The sequence below is a fragment of the Drosophila novamexicana genome, unplaced genomic scaffold, assembly GCF_003285875.2.
Source record: "Drosophila novamexicana strain 15010-1031.04,08,12 unplaced genomic scaffold, DnovRS2.1 tig00001453-arrow-arrow-pilon, whole genome shotgun sequence".
Classification (NCBI taxonomy): Eukaryota; Metazoa; Arthropoda; class Insecta; order Diptera; family Drosophilidae; genus Drosophila; species Drosophila novamexicana.
In genome coordinates, this window is record NW_020824860.1 from 372,338 (window position 1) to 389,985 (window position 17,648).

At 43.6% G+C, this 17,648-nt stretch overlaps 1 protein-coding gene and 1 long non-coding RNA gene across 5 annotated transcripts; both read right to left on the reverse strand.

Moving 5' to 3' along the window:
- Nucleotides 1-8,067: 8,067 nt before the first annotated feature.
- LOC115767780 lies at nucleotides 8,068-13,955 on the reverse strand. 2 transcript variants are annotated; one of them, XM_030712109.1, is made up of 5 exons: nucleotides 13,928-13,955; nucleotides 12,623-13,871; nucleotides 12,350-12,430; nucleotides 10,900-11,895; nucleotides 8,068-10,848 (listed from the first exon to the last, which is right to left on the reverse strand). In XM_030712109.1, exons 2-5 carry the CDS (start codon nucleotides 13,859-13,861, stop codon nucleotides 8,083-8,085), a joined length of 5,082 nt encoding a protein of 1,693 aa, XP_030567969.1. In that variant the 5' UTR covers nucleotides 13,862-13,871; nucleotides 13,928-13,955; the 3' UTR covers nucleotides 8,068-8,082. The 2 variants fall into 2 exon arrangements, with proteins under 2 accessions (XP_030567969.1, XP_030567968.1); XM_030712108.1 differs by having other exon boundaries at nucleotides 12,347-12,430.
- Nucleotides 13,956-14,503: 548 nt separating this feature from the next.
- LOC115767774 lies at nucleotides 14,504-15,703 on the reverse strand. 3 transcript variants are annotated; one of them, XR_004018408.1, is made up of 5 exons: nucleotides 15,621-15,703; nucleotides 15,499-15,564; nucleotides 15,188-15,445; nucleotides 14,884-15,054; nucleotides 14,504-14,730 (listed from the first exon to the last, which is right to left on the reverse strand). It is a non-coding gene; the product is annotated as an uncharacterized LOC115767774 (long non-coding RNA). The 3 variants fall into 3 exon arrangements; XR_004018406.1 differs by having other exon boundaries at nucleotides 15,188-15,564; XR_004018407.1 differs by lacking the exon at nucleotides 14,884-15,054 and having other exon boundaries at nucleotides 15,188-15,564.
- Nucleotides 15,704-17,648: the final 1,945 nt, after the last annotated feature.

Sequence of the window (17,648 nt, forward strand, 5' to 3'; positions counted from 1 at the left end):
TCAATTGAAACAACTGGAGAACACACACAACACACACTCGCACACACACTCGCACACAGTGCACCCGCTTGATTTTCGCTGGAAGTGAGAAAAGTCGTCGCTTAACGCACCTTTCGACCCGCACTTTTCTCTCTCAATTTGCCCACTTTTACCCCGGTCAGGTCCTGCGGCACTTTGGTCCCTCTGGAACACGCGCGCGAGAAACAGAGGAAAACACACAGTTGCGAAAACTCGCCAAAGGCAACAACAATGGACGCTGATCGAGGCGGGCGCACAGGGCAGCGGGCGTCAGAGTCCTGCATGTCCTGTCAGGAAGTCGAATGTCAGGCCGTGCAAATGTCTAAACATGTGCAAATGTGCAAAAAAGAAGCACAAGAGTGCTCAAGTCAAAACTGCTCGACTAGCAGTTACCCTATATATATATATATATATACATATATACCAACAAATAAATAGCCTGCAAATCGATAGATATCGATTAACTGATATATTATCGATTTTTGGTCACGAATAGAGATCTAACTGATATATATCGACTTTGGTGAAACTTAAAAGAACAAAAGATCAAGACATGAGATCAAAAATAAATTAATATATTGATTAAGGGGGAAAAAATAAGCGATCCAGAACACAGATCAAATCTTTCGATAGTTGCGAAATGCGGACAGCTGCCAATAATCGATATATATATGGATTTAGGGAATATATAAAAAACTAGAGATCTAATCGATACTTATCGATATCGATTTAAGGAAAATGCAGGATGTTGTGCAGATACAGGCATCAAGACAGGAGTTCAAATCGACATGCATAAATAATTGTTTAGGCAAGTAAAGAGTTTATATCGATACATATCGATTTTGGGGAAATATGTAAAGAGAGTTGAGAAGAGATCAAATCAGAATATAAAACGATTTTGGGGCAAGGAAAACTGAGCAACATGAAGCGAGAAACAGAGAGCAAATCGATAAATATGTATATCGATTCCTTAATATCTTTGATATCCACGACTTTGCCGCCTGCTGCCTGTTAAACACACAATATACCCTTGCTTGCCATGTCCAATTCGTGTAGGGTATTTGAACAAACAAGGACTCGCGCCCCGCCAGACTGAGCAGGACAGTTTGAACAGTTAGACGTCGCCTTCGATTGGCATGTCCTGCGGGTCGCTGGCGCTCCTTTCCTGCTGCATTACGTGGGCCCATTAGACGCAGGCGCTAAATATGCATGTCCCAATCTCTCTCCCTTTCCCTCTCTCTCTCTCTCTCCCTCGCTCTCTTTCCCTCTCTCGTCCAGGAGAAGGCTCTAACTAGCCGTATCCTTCAAGACACAAAAACTCACCTGTTGGCCTCCTGTTTGGGCTCCTGCTAACATTTTTCTGTCTGCTTCATTGTTTCTTCTCTTTGTTTTTGGCCCAATTATTTGACGCTCCAGAGCGAGAGAGAGGTGCGGAGGGGAGGGAGAGGGAAACATGTTATTTGCTGTCCAGAGCCAATTTCCAATTGCCAGCAGGTGTAAAGGTCACGTCAACTGGCTCAACGACCTGTCGAACAATTGACCTGGCCACAAAATTGAACTCAAGCTGAAATTTCAACACGATCACAGCTGAAAAATCCAAGCACAGCTCCATACAAGATATAGGTACGTGGTTTATATATAAATTTCTTGATAATTCAAAGAATTTACAAAAATTCTTTTAAATAAGTTGTTAAAAATTGGAGGAAATATAACCAAAACAGGATCCTAAGCCTAATACCAGCAGCCCAAGCCGAACTTACGAGCGAGAATCTGGTTCAAAGTCTGAAATAATACCCTGGATTCATGGTATTCAGGGTATCATGTTCTTATGCAAATGTATGTAACGGGCAGCAGGAAGCATCCCCGAACCATAAAGTACCATATATATTCTTGAGCCGGATCGATCTAGCCATGTCCTTTCGGTTATCCGTCCGAACCTACAAGAGCTAGAGACTTGAATGTAAACTCGTTTGGTTCCCGCGCAGTACGAGTGTGTTTCCCCTGATCGATAACTTGCAATCAATCGATAAAAATCAATATCGAAAGCTTGCTTTGAAAATTTATTTTCCCTAATGCTAGTATATACCTTTGGGAGAAGAAGGTGTAGGGTATACCCTAGTCGAGCACTTTATCATATAAAAAAAGTAGCTTGCCTAAAATCAGAATATTTATCATATGGCATATTTGACAATTTTCTAGGGTATTTAAACTGCAGCAAACTGTGGAAAACTGTCTCAGCGAGTTTATGTCGTCTATTTGGTTGATTTTTTTGTTCTCTTCTCGGGCTCTGAATGGGGTGTTGGGACCCTTTCTTGCAAGGCGTTGGCTGCGTGCATTCTCTTGATTAGCGCAAATGCGGAAAATTGCAAATGATTCAAATCTAATCCGAACCGATCTCGAACTCATCAGCTTTGAGATCATTTAAATTTTTGCGCACTTCAATGCCAGAGGGTTGCGTCATGGAGAGGGAGAGGCTGAGCTAAAGGAGATGGGGGTTAAGCTGTTTTCTTTTCTCTCACGGCTCTGCCGCAAATCCCATCGAAAGGGTTTTCCCAACATTTCCTTACAATCGTCGTTTCCGCTGTCAAGTGAGCCGCACTTAATGAACTACACAAAAAACCGAATACCGAACCCAATACATCTCTCTCTCTGTCGCTCTCCCTGTCTCTCTCGCTCTCTGGATCTGATATTGCTTTGATCGCAACGCCGTCAGTTTTGCAATTGTTATAATAATATTTTCACTGACATGACAGTTAAGGGTAGTGCAAAAAAAAATGAAGGAGAATAAGAAGCAGAGCAGAGCAGTAAGAAAAAAACCTGGGTCAGGTTTTTCCATTGCCCCAGAGATTTGCATTAATGATATGCGCGGCATGATGCGCAACATTTGTTAGATCATTTCCTCAATAGATTGTTCTCCTTCGATACCTCTTTCAACTTTGGGCTCGGAAAATATCTCAGCAGCCCGTTGATGCATGATGATATATGGTATGCATGCTCGCGAGTCGCATCCTTGACGAAGATCTGTGCGGATCAGTGCATAAATTTAGGTTAGTTCGACTATCATTTATCACACGAGAAATGGCAACAGTTCAATTGATTCCCATATTGCTTGGGCCTTACTTTCCTGTAGACGTGCTCTGCCTTGGGTTTTTCGCATTCACATAAAACCCCTAGAGAGAGCGTAAAATGACGAAATTAATCAATAGATAATTATGGGCATATTTTACGCAATTTAATACAAATTTGGTTTAGATTTCTTGAAGCCCTTCAGCTGGTTTTTAGATATACGTTGGTGAAATCCTGGAGTCCATCAAGCTCAGTAAACCAAGACAAGAAACTCAGCATCTGCTTATACCCTGTAAGGGGTATCATGGTCTTGGGCAATTGTGTGTAACAGGCAGCATCAATAGTCAAGTCGAATTGGCCATGTCCCCTTGCCTCTCCCCCTGGCCGACCATCTGCCCGTACGTCCATCCGTCCATCTGTCCGTCTAGCTGTCCATTTGTATAAAAGTTTCGATTTCACAACCTAAAGGAACTAAAGACTTGGGCAGTTCGTGGTTTTTACTGAGAATCGATAACTTGCTCCGTTTCCAAGCAATCGATAAAAATCGATATCGATCTGCTGTTTTTTTGAGCATATCTCTTGGGTTTTAATGCCTATAGTTAACAAATTTGACATGTATCTTTGATCTTATAGCTATCTGCACTTGTTGTTAGTAAAGGAAGATAGGAAGGGTATTCCCTAGTCGAACAATTATTTGATTTGCAATCTGCCTCATAGAGTAGACCCTTAAGAGTATACCTTAAGAACTCGCAAATGTCTTCATCAGTGCATTACTCATTTAACAAAAAAAAAAATGATAATGACCTTTGCAAGAGCATACAAAGCTAAGGGTGACACATTTTTTTTGTTTGGTTTTTTTTGTGAATTGATTTGGCAAACAAATTCACAATGCACGCAAGCTGTCCGTACGTCTGTCTGTCTGTCTGTCTGTCTGTCTGTCAGTGGATGGGCATGGAGTGGTTCGGGCTGGAGAAGTGACCATGTGGAGTGACTGTCAGTCGGGGTTGGAACCGGGCACCGCACAGATAGCGTGCGTTACGCGCCGCCGCCTCGCCATATGCGAGATGCCAAAAAGCCGACAGGCCCGGCTAAGCGGGACTTGAACTATTTTGCATAGAGAGAGCCTGAGTCAGAGCCAAAAAAAAAAAACGCGGCAGCTGTTGGCCCAAAAGCTATGCGCAAAAAAAAAACCTCGCCTAGTCGCCAGTTAATTGTGAAGGGCAAAAGGCAGACAGAGAGGGAGAGAGAGAGGGAGGGGGTAAGGTAATGAAAAGGTTCCAAAAAATCAAATATCATATATCAACTTACATATCAAAACAAGATGGCAAAAACAAAAACAACGCGCCAGGCCAGGCTTTTACCCATTTTTACCAGTTCGCCTCTCGACAAACATTTCATTTGCATCTCGCGTCTCGTCTATTACATGGCCTCACACCTTTCCGGAACTGGGTACAAAGTCAGCCAGGGGCGGCGCGGGGCAGGGCCGACAGCTGTCCGACGGGACCCCGACCCAGACTCCGACTCCGACACCGACTTCGATTGCGACTCCGGCGCGCAGCCCTCAAGACGCGAATGCAAATGTCCTTTATGCAAATTTCCCGAAGATCGTTTCTTTTTTTTTTCGTTTTCATTTTCAGTTTTCCATTTGCCGCGGCACGCACTCTGGCATTATGAATTATTGAACTATTGGCAGTCTAAGCAAACATAAATTGAGCAATAAATTATTTTCGTTTTTCCAAAGGGTTCGCGTTCGGAATCAGCGCCAGCCGCGCCCCCTTTTTGAAGCCAAAGTCTTTCGATAAGGCGGGCGACATCGATACGCGTGAGGTTTTTCTTCGAGACTCGTTTTTATACCCTTCGCAAAAGGGTATTATAATTTTGTCGTGACATGTGTAACGCATAGAAGGAGACATCTCCAACACCATTAGGTATATATATTCTTGATCAGCATCAAGAGCCGAGTCGATATAGGCATGTCCCTCTGTCCGTCTATTCGTCTGTCTGTCTTTCTGTTGCAGGCAGTACATATGTCGGAACCAGCCGGATCGGACTACTATATCATCTAGCTACCATAGGAACGGTCGATCGAAAAGTAGGTTCTTGTATGAAAAAGTTTTTTGTTTATCAATATATCTTAACCAAACTCGGCATTTATTAGTTTCACTATGTTCTCTACATTTACGCAAAATCTTATTTACATCGGACCATTATATCATATAGCTGCCATAGGAACGATCGATCGAAAAGTAGGTTCTTGTATGAACAAGTTTTTTGTTTATCAAGATATCTTAACCAAACTCGGCATTTTTTAGTTTTACGATGCTCCTCATATATATGCAAAATCCCAACAACATCGGACTTCTATATCATATAGCTGCCATAGGAACGATCGGTCGAAAAGTAGTAGAATATCTTAAACATAATCGGCATTAACTATTTTTCCTATGCTTTTTAGATACTGGCAAAGCACTATGAGCATCATGGGCATGTTGTGCCTGCCAGGGTATTAAATCTTCTTCTTCGATGATAGCCCTTCTTTCTCGCTTTTTTTTGGTTTTGTTTTCTTGTGACATGTGACATGACACAGTCGAAAACGTGGGCACTCCAGATGCAATTACGATAAGCCCGATAAGGCCCAGAAAGTAGCGCTATGGTCAAGCCGTTTGCCGGCCACAGGGCAGGGGCCGGGGCAGGGGCAGACGGAGTCAAGGAGTGCGCCAATTAGACGAGTTAGTCGGCCGTTTGATGGGCCCAAATTGAGGTGCAACAACTCGGTAAACGGCCACGTGGCAGCTGACACGGCCTCAACGGCAGCAACAAAAACAATTTACCGAGGCCCAAAAAAACTTACCAAAAAAAAAAAAGAATAAAAGTTATGAGTACTACCCTATGGAGCTGCTAAATTTAGTTAGCTCTACGTCTCGCCAAAGAGAGAAGCAACATTTGTAATTGGTTAACCAAAGATAAGAGACAATTGCTCGCAAAGCAACGAGGGGCATAACAGAACGCAAGATCGAACACCCTTCGTAGACCCAAGCCTTAGATGGGCTCCTATACAAAAGCTTTCTTTCCAAACGATTCCTCATATGGAAATCCTCTGATATAGAAGCGGCTTTGCAGTTATTTTGGGAGCAGAGCTGAGTTTTCTCAAGATATTAGCACAAACTATTTCTCAACCGTTTCTACCTATAGAACTATGTGATATAGTAGTCTGATGTTGAAAAGATTTTTACCAAAAGTAAAGCGCATGTTAAGACTTCTATAGGCCAAATTTGGTGGACATCAATTGAGAAACAATAAAGTTTTTTTACTTTAACTCATTTTAAGACATGGGAGATGGGAAAAACTTGATTTTTATCTATAACTCTCTCTCTCTCTCTCTCTCTTATATATTCATTTAGACATATATATATATATTTAGATTAATAAGGTTTTCGTGAAGATTTGCGAAAGTTTTGCTAACTTATCTGAAATCAGCACTGAAAATTACTTTAAAAAAAGCTAATCTTTAAAAATTTAGAAAAAAAAAGGATTACCTTAGTACAAATTATTTTCCCAAGAGGTAAGATTGCAGCCTTATCGGCGGGGCGAGACAAAAGCTTATGTTGTCTTGGCCCTATTGCTGAAAAAAAGGCTAGATTTGTAGCTTAGAGTTAACTTTATATAGTTTTTACTTGGAGGCTTCAGCTTTGAGAGGCTTGAATAAAATAAATAATTAAATAAAGTAAGCAAATTGTGCACAAATTATAAAAATCTGGGAGAACAAAATACAGATCACATAGTTATTAGAGTTTCCGTTAGTTGCTTATGACAGCTTGGGCTGGGATTAGGAAAAGGTTGCCAGCTACAAATGTAACTAATCTGAATGGATCGCATAACTGGGCACAATGGGATCGTAACATACATATAACCACACCCGCACAGCTGCCGTTGGGTAAGGAAAGCATTTGCGACACCTTTTGCGGATCCGACAACCAGACCCGACTCAAGATTGTCGCAAGATTGTCGCAATACGAAAGCAAGAAAAGCAAAGGAGCTAAGCCAAATGAGTTTCTCAAAGGATTAGAATTAGAATACGCACTGATCAACACAGAGATACGAATGAATGAATGGGTGAATGAATGTTCGAACGAATCTATTCAAAGTGATCCTCGCTTTTGTTCTCAATGAATATGCCACACGCACAGGCAAGCAGGCAGGCAGGCGAACGGGCGGACGGGCGGGCGGTCAGCTCAGGTGCCGCTGGCTCATGCTAATGAGCAGGTAGTTCCGCTCATAAATCAATTGAGAGCAGCTCAAACTGTGGGCGTAGTTAATCCTTTCGACACTTAATTAGTGCCAGCCACACCTGGAACTATGGACAAGTATTTCGGCTGCTGTGAGACCATGCAAATCGGCATTTGTCTTAGGACTCCGAACCCTTCAAATCTGGAGTATTGTTTATGCAAATATGCCTCAGCAGTTCCTTTGTTCACCTTTGGAACCAGTTGTAAACCAGTGAGCATTTTCCATACCAAGCATCACAATTAAACATAACGAAAAATGTGCCTGAGCTAAAGTTCTTTTATCCTCAGTTGTAACCAGTTATGGGTACGGATTTAGAGCCTCTACAGAACCATCTGGAACCTATATGAACTAGTTCATTTGTTCACTTTTGGAACCAGTTGTGAACCAGTCTGTGTTTGAATATTTTTATACTGTGTATCACAAATAAACATAAGAAAAGATCTGCCCGAGCTAAAGTTCTCATTTGGATCCAGTTATGAACCAGTGATCACCTTCATTTTGAACCTCTACAGAACAGGAACCATTATAAACTAGTTTTACAATTCGCAGTTTCTAAAGTTCAGAATCATTTACTCAAAGAACGTATTGAGAAAGGCGCTGAAAACCTTTGGTTCCCTGTTTGGGAACCAGTTCGGAACCAGTTTTAAGCTAAGATATACATATACGAGTCTATAATAAAAATGCTTTTTTATTGCGAACTCTTGTTCTAATTCACAGATTAACAATTTTATGAATGATTGTCATAAGTTTACGACGCAAAATTGGATCACAAACCTCCTTCAGCGCTGGGCACTCGATTTCCGGCTCGGAACCGGAGTCTTCGTTCCTATCATCCTCCTGAACTTCTTCGGTATCTGAATTTATATTTTTCTTCTTCTTCTTTCTCTTGGGCTCTCTAACGGTTTCATCGTTCGGAATTATCTCAGCCCCTGCCTTTGCCTTCTCTTCTGCCTTTTGGGCAGCCTGCAGCTCATTCTGCGCCTTATTTGCCTCCCGTCGAAGGGCCTTGCGCTCCAGTTTGCTCAATTTGGCAGGCTTTTTCTTTGAAATAGTCTGCTGCTGCTGCACACCAAAAGGTTGGATCGGTTCCTCCGCGCTTATAACGTTTAGCATCAGATCATCTATCTTACGAGGTTTTGCCTTCGTCGATGGCTTCCCAGCTTGCTCCAAGCTGGTCGTTTGATTTGTTTCCGGTACGGCTGGTGTAGGGTGTGCTAAATATTGTTGTTTGGACCCGCTTTTCGGGTTTTCTTGATTTAAATTAGAATGCTCTGGATTACCCAAAACATATTCATGGACATTTATCTCTACTGACTCAGCATATTGGTTTACCTCGGGCTCTACCAGCCTCGCCCCTTCTGAAGCTATCTCTACTTGGGCTTCCTCGTGCTCTACCGGATACACATCTTCTGCAGTTGACTTTAATTGATTTTCCTCGGGCTCTACAGGTTCCTCAATTTTTTTATAATCCGCTATTTGGTGTTCCTGAGACTCTATAAGTTCTACACCCTCTGTTGCTTGATTTTTTTCGAACTTTACGGGTTTCACACCTTCTAAAGCAAACTTTATCTGCTTCGTCTCTGGTACTTTTGAATCAGCATCCTCTGGAACTAATTTTAAATCGAGTTCTACCGGTTCTGAAACTACTGAAGCTACCTTCATCTGGTTTGCCATGAGCTCTACCGACGCAGGACCTTCTGACGCCCACTTTATCTGGTTTCTCTTCAGCTCTACCGTCTGATTTCCCATTGGTACCAGCTTAGCACCTTCTGAAGCTGCCTTAAATTGGTTTGGTAACCCAAGATTTGTCGAATGCTTGGCTTGTTTTATCTCCGCTTCGGACTTATCCTCAGGAGTAGGCTTCTGCATGGCTTTAATTGTTCTAGTCTCCGATTTGTCGACAGAAGTTAGTTTTAGCTTGGGTTGAGCTACCTCCGACACGATTTTAAACTCAGGACTTGGCTTGGCAGCTACTTGAGTTGAATTGGACTCAGCATCGACAGCTTTTTCGGGCATGGTCCACTTGGCAGACAAAGATTTGATTGTTTTAGATGGCGCTAGTATAATACTACTAGCTCCCCTTAGGGGAATACACTTTAGTGTCGCGTCGACTAGTTGGGATTTGTTCTGGGAAAAGATCTGGGTAGTTGAGCGTGTTAGTTCTGAAGCATCTTTTTCAAATCTGTTCGAAAGAGCTGACTGAGTTGGCGGCCATATAACTTTGCCATTATTCTGGGATGATAGCTGGGAAATCGGTTGAAATAATTTTGGATTTCCTTGAGACAAAAGTTTCGATTTAACTTGTGCTGGCACCTTAAAGGCCACCTCCGATGCCTTTGGGCTTACTTCCAGTGAACATTTTGTATTTAAATGGGAAGTCCTTGGACTTACTTCAGGGGAGACCTTTGAAACAGTTAGCTTCCGATTCTCTGAAGTAAATAGCCTGGAAGCTACCTGAGATGTCCTTAGTGTTACATCAGGTGTTAACTTAGAACTTGGCTGGAATATCTTCTGGTTATCTTGAGTCGGAATTAATTCAGGTGACAATTGAGAACTTGGCTTGAATGTCTTTTGATATTCCTGCGCTGGCAGCCTGGAAACTAGAGTTTGTAGGTCGAAAGCTGCTTCAGTTGCCTTTGGGATCAGCTCGGGTGATAATTTGGAATTTGGCGGAGATGTCTGTAAAGTTTCTATGTTTTCCTGAGTTGCCTTTGAGATCGTCTTCGGATTGTCTTGAGTCAGCAGTTGAGTAGGTATTTGGACGACCTTAGCTGTTTCTTCAGTTCTTAGCTTGGAAGCTACTTGGGCTGGTAGCTTGAAGCCTTCTTGAGTTGGTAGCTTGGCAGCTTCCTGAGTTGACCAGGGGCTCACTTCAGCTGAGAATTTAGAGTTAGCCTGGGATGCCTTTTGCGTTCCTTGAGTCGATATCGTGGAATGTACTTGAGCTGGCATCGGAGCTTCTTCCGCTGATGATTTACAGTTTGTCTCTGTTGTTTTTTGATTTTCTTCAGCTGGTAGCTTGAAAGCTACTGGAGCTAGCTTGGAGCTCGCTTCAGCTAATACTTTAGAGCTTGGTTGGGATGTCTTTTGAGCTCCTTGAGCTGATATCTTTGAAGTTGCTTGAGAAGACCTTGGCGCCGCTTCAGCTGACATTTTGAAATTTGTCAGAGTTGTTTTCTGATTGTCTTGAGTTGCCTTTGGATTAAATTCAGGTGTTGTTTTATAATTTGTCTGGGATAGCTTTGGAGTTGGCTTGGCTCCAACTTGAAGCATAGATTTTGTTGGTGTTTGGTGTTGGGACTGAGGCTGAAATGGCTTTTGGTTTTTCCGAGCCAAGAGCTTGGCTTTCTTCTTGGATATCTGCGGAATGGACTTGACGGCTTTTGAGACCACTTTGGAACTTTCCTGTGATATTTTTAAGACTGCCTTTGGGATCTCTTGAGCTGCCTGCATGGCAGTTGCTTGGGTCCAAGTTTCCTGAGATGATAGCTTTATAAAAGGATTGGCTGTGACAATTGATGGGCTTACCTTTGCGGTGTCTTCAGCGGGTGTTGGGCTTGCCAATTGAGTTGTGTTGGGAGCAGCTGCTTCTGGTATTTCCGGTGAGTGCAGCTCTAAATTTGATTGGGTTGCGTTTGAGTTGACCTGACTGGATTGTGTTGTGCTTGAGCTAACTTGGGCTGGCAGCTTGAAAATTGATTGTGTGGGGCTCGAGTTCTCGTGGGAGTTTGATTGGATTGTGGTTGGGCTGTCTTGAGGTGGCATCTTAAAAATTGACAGCGTGCCATTTGAATTGGCCTGGTCAGTTGATTGCGGTGCTGCGAATTTGCTGGCCGTTTGGCAAAGCTGCGCCACAATATGCCCAGCGAATACCTGCGATATTAATTTGTCGGTAATTTCGCCAGGCTCTACCGCAAAGCTCTCAGCCGTTGACTCTGAGTCGATCTTGAATGTGTCATTTATATGCTCAGCACTCTCGGCATTCGCTTGAAACGATTTGCTTGAACTGATACTCAATAGTTCCGGCAGGAGCTTCTCGTTTTTCTCCTGTGTACTTAGCTTGGGCGGCGGCTTTAGGATTTCCTTGACAATCATTTCGGGCTGCCGCTGCGGCTTGTTGGCCTGCTTTGCCGCACGCCCCACATCGGACATATAGTTATTCCTCAGATATTTAGTTTCATTTTTTACCAGCTCCGACTTGCAGGTCCTGATCAGACCCAGCTGCTGTGTGCTGATTAGATTGACTGGGGGCTGTATGACACGACGCGGCGCACGAAACTGCTCAACGACATCCATTTTTTTGTCGACATCCTTTGGCTTGGGTGTCGCCTCCCTTTTGGGACTCTGATTGAACTTTTTTTCCATATCGGCATTGCACAAAATCAGCGGATTTTGGTCCATCATGGGCCTGGACGCAGCGAGCGCCGAACATTCTAATAAATTGGAGGGATCAATCACATTGAAGGCCTGAAAGCCGGGCGCCATTTGATCCGCTGCATTCGGGGGGCTTTCCATGCGCTCGGGCTGTAATTGTGGAGATCATCGTTAGCTTGCTCTAGACGTGCCCGACCTATAGATACCCTGTACCCAACTCTCAATGGTGGCTGTATGCTTCTGCTTTCCACTGTGAAATATCAATTCCTAATTCTTCTCAATCTCTCCCTCACCCCTTCTTCTTCTCCCACTCTCTCTCTCTCTCTCTCTCTATCTCTCTCTCTCTCTCTCTCTCTCTCTCTCTCTCTCTCTCTCTCTCTCTCTCTCTTTACCCCTTATAATCTTAAAGATATATTAGGGGGGGATATAGAGGGAAAAATATATATTGAAGGCTCTAGACCTTATTGTTTTAGGTAAGGACATCGATATTTATCGATTGCATTTAAATTTAATTAAGTATCGATAAGCAAGTAAAAACAGCTCTTCAAATTTACCCCCATTCAATGGGTACAGGGTATGCACAAAATTGTTTATATATTACCACCTCCTGGGCATATAACACATGCTCTGCTGGTTCCATATAGCACTGAGCAACTTCCATGGCTGGGGGAGCATCTGGGGTCGCCTATGGAATATCAAAGGAACGTATTAAGAGGGTACGGTAAGGATACGGCCAAGGTACGGCGAAGGTACGGCTAGGGTACGGCTAGGGTACGGCCAGGGTCCAGCCAGGGTACAGCCAGGGTACAGCCAGGGTACGGAAAGGTTACGTCTGGGTACGGCCAAGGAACGGCCAGGTTAGGATATTCTCACTCACCTCCAATTGCGCTGCAACAGCCAAGTCCTGCTCATGACAGCCATTCTGATATGTGGCCTGATCTGGACTGACATCCGACTTGGACTGCGACATGGTACAGTCAGGTACTCGTCCATTTATATATACATTCTGGGTGCCTGGGACTGGCTTGCGTCTGCCGCGCAGCTTATATAGGCTGACTACCAGCTTGTCGGGTGTCCTGGCTATGAACACATCGCTGGCCATCGATATGTCCACCTCAACAGTTTCGGGCTCAATGTAATCCGTTGATGGGCCCAGCGGCATGGGTGGTGGTGCATCGTATGACGGCATGGGTGGTGGTGCATCGAACGATGGCATGGCTGGTGGACTTCGTGGCGACTGTGGCTGCGAATAATTATAGCATTGATAGCCAAATGCCTCGTCTGTCTGTGGCAGCATATCGGGCGTGGGCAGCAGCCCAACTGGCGGTGGTGCATCCTGATAGTTATACACCTCATAGTTGTACGACTGGGGGGAGCTAAGGTGCTGCTGTGGCTGCTCCATCAGCTGGCTTGGTGGTGGTGCTGTTGGAGCTGGAGCTGGCAGCATTTGCTGTGCATTCGGTGGTGCAGCTGCGATCAATTGCTGTACATTTGAGCCTGCTGTCACATATTGCTGCTGTGAATTTGCCGGAGCCGCGATAAGTTGCGACAGACTGGCCGATGCTGCCACGTATGGCTGGCCAGTTGATGGCCCCGCGACCATTTGCACGGGCTGATAATAATAGGTGGGCGCCAGCTGCACCACCTGCTGCTGCTGCTGCTGCTGGGACTGTGACTGGGACTGTTGGACGGAATGCTGCTGATAGACGTAGGCCTGTGGATTGTTCGACGATTGCGGCTCCAACGGCCGATAGGCGGTCGCATAGCCCAAGGGCTGACCCTCCTGCACTTGCAGCGGCTGATAGCAGTAGGTTTGCGGCTCGTATTGCGGCACATTCTGGCTGGCTGCTTGCTGGAGCACCAGCTGCAGCGGCGCTTGGCCATCGGCGGGCTGGTATGTGCCATATTGGGGCACCGCATTGTACCAGGTGCCGTTGTGATAAATACCCGTGGCCGGCACGCCATTCACGGACAGCGGCTCGCCGTACGAAACCGTCGCATTCTCCACCGACTGCTGCTGCTGCTGCTGCTGCTGCAGGGACTGCACCTGGTGATAGATGGACCTCTCGTATGTCTGTTGATTTTGTTCATGTTGCGGTATTGAGAAACTTCTCATGGTATTCACACTGTGGCACTAGGAAAACTAATATTCAGTTCTACACCAAAATTTCAGTTGAGCTACCTTCAATTTTCAGCTTGCCAACTGTCAACGGCACGTGTTGTTAACTAACACTGGAAAACAGGGCTGTCAGCAGCCAAAAAAAAATAAATAACAATAAGCTTGATTTACACAATTCAATTACGCCATTTTGTTGGACCTGCCAACTGGCAGTTGGATGTACAGCTTCGGCTTCTTTGCTAGCTTTGGCGTTTACCAACACTGTTTGCCGAAATGCAGTGCAGAACATGCATTTAGCACAAATGAACTAAACAAAACGCATAATTTCAATTTATTTTGTTTGAATTTATTTCTGGCAATTATCAGCGCCACGAGTTTCAGATACACAGCGTCTAGATCATATATTATATGCTGCTTTCGATCGAGCAAAATATAGAAAAAGGACCTTAGTATCTTATAAGGGATTAAGTTAGACTAAGACAATCCAACTACCGCGTTCCTCGTACTTCAATGGCCCAATCCCTCTTAATATTGATTAGCTATTGGATTACCCGGAAATATAAACAAGATGTTATCTGAGCAGTTGAAAATATTTCAAAATCCTTTGCAGACATAAGTATTATCAAGTTTTATTTATTCAACAAAAGTATGATATATCTTTTGATATATTCCAAGGCCTCTTGTTGGCGTCTTCCCTCCAATCGAGAACGGGTCAAATTTGCAGCGCTGAACTGTTGTTTTTGTATTTCTCGGTTCGGGTCAGAGACGAGCTGGATAAATAGTGCGCGGGGCCAGGGGCCGGGCTAAATGCCAAACACACAGCAACATTTAGCGGCATTTGCATATTTAATTGTCAAGAAAATTACCTGGCAAAAAAAAAATAAATACAAGAAAAACATGAGAAAAGCAAGAGATAATAGCCAAAAAAGAAAAGACGTGAAAATGTGGCTGTAGAAAAAGGAGCGCGCCCCTCGCCCGGCCGAAGGTTGGATGGGGGGTAGGGGTTGCATAAATCTAACCTCACAACTGGGCGGCTATAAACAGCAGCCCAACCGCAAAGGCCATTGGCCAGGCGAATCCGAGGGTTAGAAATGCAAATTCCTAAACGGGACGGCACGGAACGAAGCGCACATCAAGAATGTGTCTCGGCAAGTTTGTCAAACCGTTTGACAGGCGCCCGATCAGGTTCCCTACCACGAAAAAAAAAACAATATATACAAAATAGTAGAAGAGAAAATAAAATTAATGCACGGCTGCAATTAAATTTGAATAAAATGTTAAGTTTATTGAATCTTAGCCAGGGGCCAAATGCCTGTCGTTTACCCCTTTCTTTCGTTCTTGCCTTTTCCCGCTCAACTTCGTGTAATTGATTAGCCCGCGGCGGCGCAGCCAGTTTTTCCGCATGGCCGCAACGACGTTGCCCAGCACTGGCGTTGCCCAACACTTTCTTTTGCCATTTTACGTTCGTTTAACTTACGCAGCTTTTCGTACGGCACTTTGCTCGCGCCCTCGCACGTGCGCTCTTCCTCTTCGCTTTTGGCGTTGCCAGATAACAGCGATTGCCTTGGAATAGCCGACGCGCTGCCAGAGTTGTCATTTTTGTTTAAATCACATTTGGATTTCGCATTGCTTACGTGTGTGCCACCGAAAGGGACTAGAATGATTTCAATGATAATTCGCAATATGCTGCGCATCGTCGACTGGAATATGATCATAATAAGTAAGTTCCTTTTTAATAGACCAGAGTTGCCCTTACCACGCCCCGAAATTGACTTTGCAGTGGACTTGGTGCGCGCCATTTGCTGGTATCACATGCAGCTCTTCGATAGCGCCCACGTGCCCGGCTTTAATCTAACGGAGCTGATGATCCAACATGTCCTGGAAGTGAAGAAGGGTCTGACTGTCCAATATATCGATGTCCCGAACAGAAACCGAACAGAACCGAGCGCGTGTCGCCAATAATACCTTAAGACAATCCCAGCAAGTGGAATATCTGGGAGCTTACCAACAGCCCGGGCCAATGATGATCCTGTTCGGATAGCCCACATTTGATTATACTAAAGAATCACCCTGTAAAGGATTAAACTAACCTATAAACTGATGCCAGACTTTATTATGCCTTTGCAGGGACTATCATCAAAGAAAGTATATCAAACCCCATATATATATATTCTTGATCAGCATCAAAAGCCGAGTCGCTATAGTCTAATCCGTTTGTCCTTCTTTCTCTATGCGAAGGAGACTTCAGTCGTAAAGCTTTCTTGGTGAAACTAGGTGGGAGACGGCTTTCCTGTAGAAAATCTCCCCCTTGATATTTTAATACCCACAATATCCCATCAGCATATAGCTACTATATAGGAATATAAATTTGGAAATTTTGAAATATATTCCTAAGCAGCTTAGACTTGAGAATTGCAATAAATATATGTATTCGATATATATTTATTTCGATATCTCCTCCCATTTGTATTATATCGATAAATATCGAAGCATATCTCGAGAATTATAAGAGCTAGACACACCAAATTTGAAATGTAGATGTTCGCTTAGCATATGCACTTAAAAAATATATCACTTTTTTGATACCTGCAACCATTCGATATCTCCTCCCATTTGTATCATATCGATAAATATCGATTTGAAGACTTCGTTTTTGAAGCATATCTCGAGGAATATAAGAGCTAGATACACCAAATTTGAAATGTAGATGTTCGCTTAGCATATGCACTTTAAAAATATATCACTTTTTTGATACCCCCATCCGCTTGACATTAATGCCATATGGAAGCTCTGCAAACGTCATAAAGATCCGATTATAATATTTTGATATGATCCAACTTTTGATTATGTTGAAGTTCTGAGCCCAATCGCAGTGCAAGTAATTTCACATAACTCTAGCCGGAGGTAAAATTTTTGTGCAATTTTGAGATTTCGCCAGGCTTCAAATCGGATGTGTGTGTACTTTTTTATGCTGAGTACGGTCGAAGGGCAACCCTTCGGTTAGGTAGGAAGGCGACCTTTGCTCTCGTTGCAGTCGCGATTTTAAACGATTTAAACCCGTGACCGCTTTGGCCATTGTTTATTGCCTAATTTGCGGTTAAATTTTGATTTCGCCACAATATGATTTCGTTTTCGATTTGCGCATTTCTCAGACAGATTGAGATTTATGTGTGTTGTGTGTGTTTGCCAATAAATCTTTTGAGAGTGTGCGAAACTTTTGGCGCGCTGTGCACCGAGCAGGAAAACAAAAACAAAACACAAAAAAACAGCACGAACAAAGCAGATGACAGACGTGAGAACAGAGAAACTGCAATCAGTCAAGGGTCAAACTTATATATAGCATGACTATACTCGTACAATAAGGTTCGACGATACAGTTCACGGCTCGAAGCAAAGCCTCAACTTTGTGAATTTAGTTTTCCACTTCTATGAACCCAAAGTTCGAACCTTTGTCCATTCTCCAAAGAGGAGTCGATTTTCGTCTAAGATTAAGACTCTCTTATATATCCCTCATATTCCACCGAAATATGTGAAACATTTCAACAATGAATATACTCAAAGGAACTACCAGGCGAACGTCCATTTCCACCTTTTTCCACCCAAAGAGTGAGTATTCGATTTTCGTTTAAGATTACGACTCATTTTGCTATTCCCCTCATTTTCCACCGAACTGTGTGAAACAGTCTTACAACGAATTGAACCTTCGTCCATTCCCCGCATTTTCCACCAAAGGAGGTCTTATTGTGCTCTTCGAGTAAACTACTGTGACAAATTCTTCCAACTC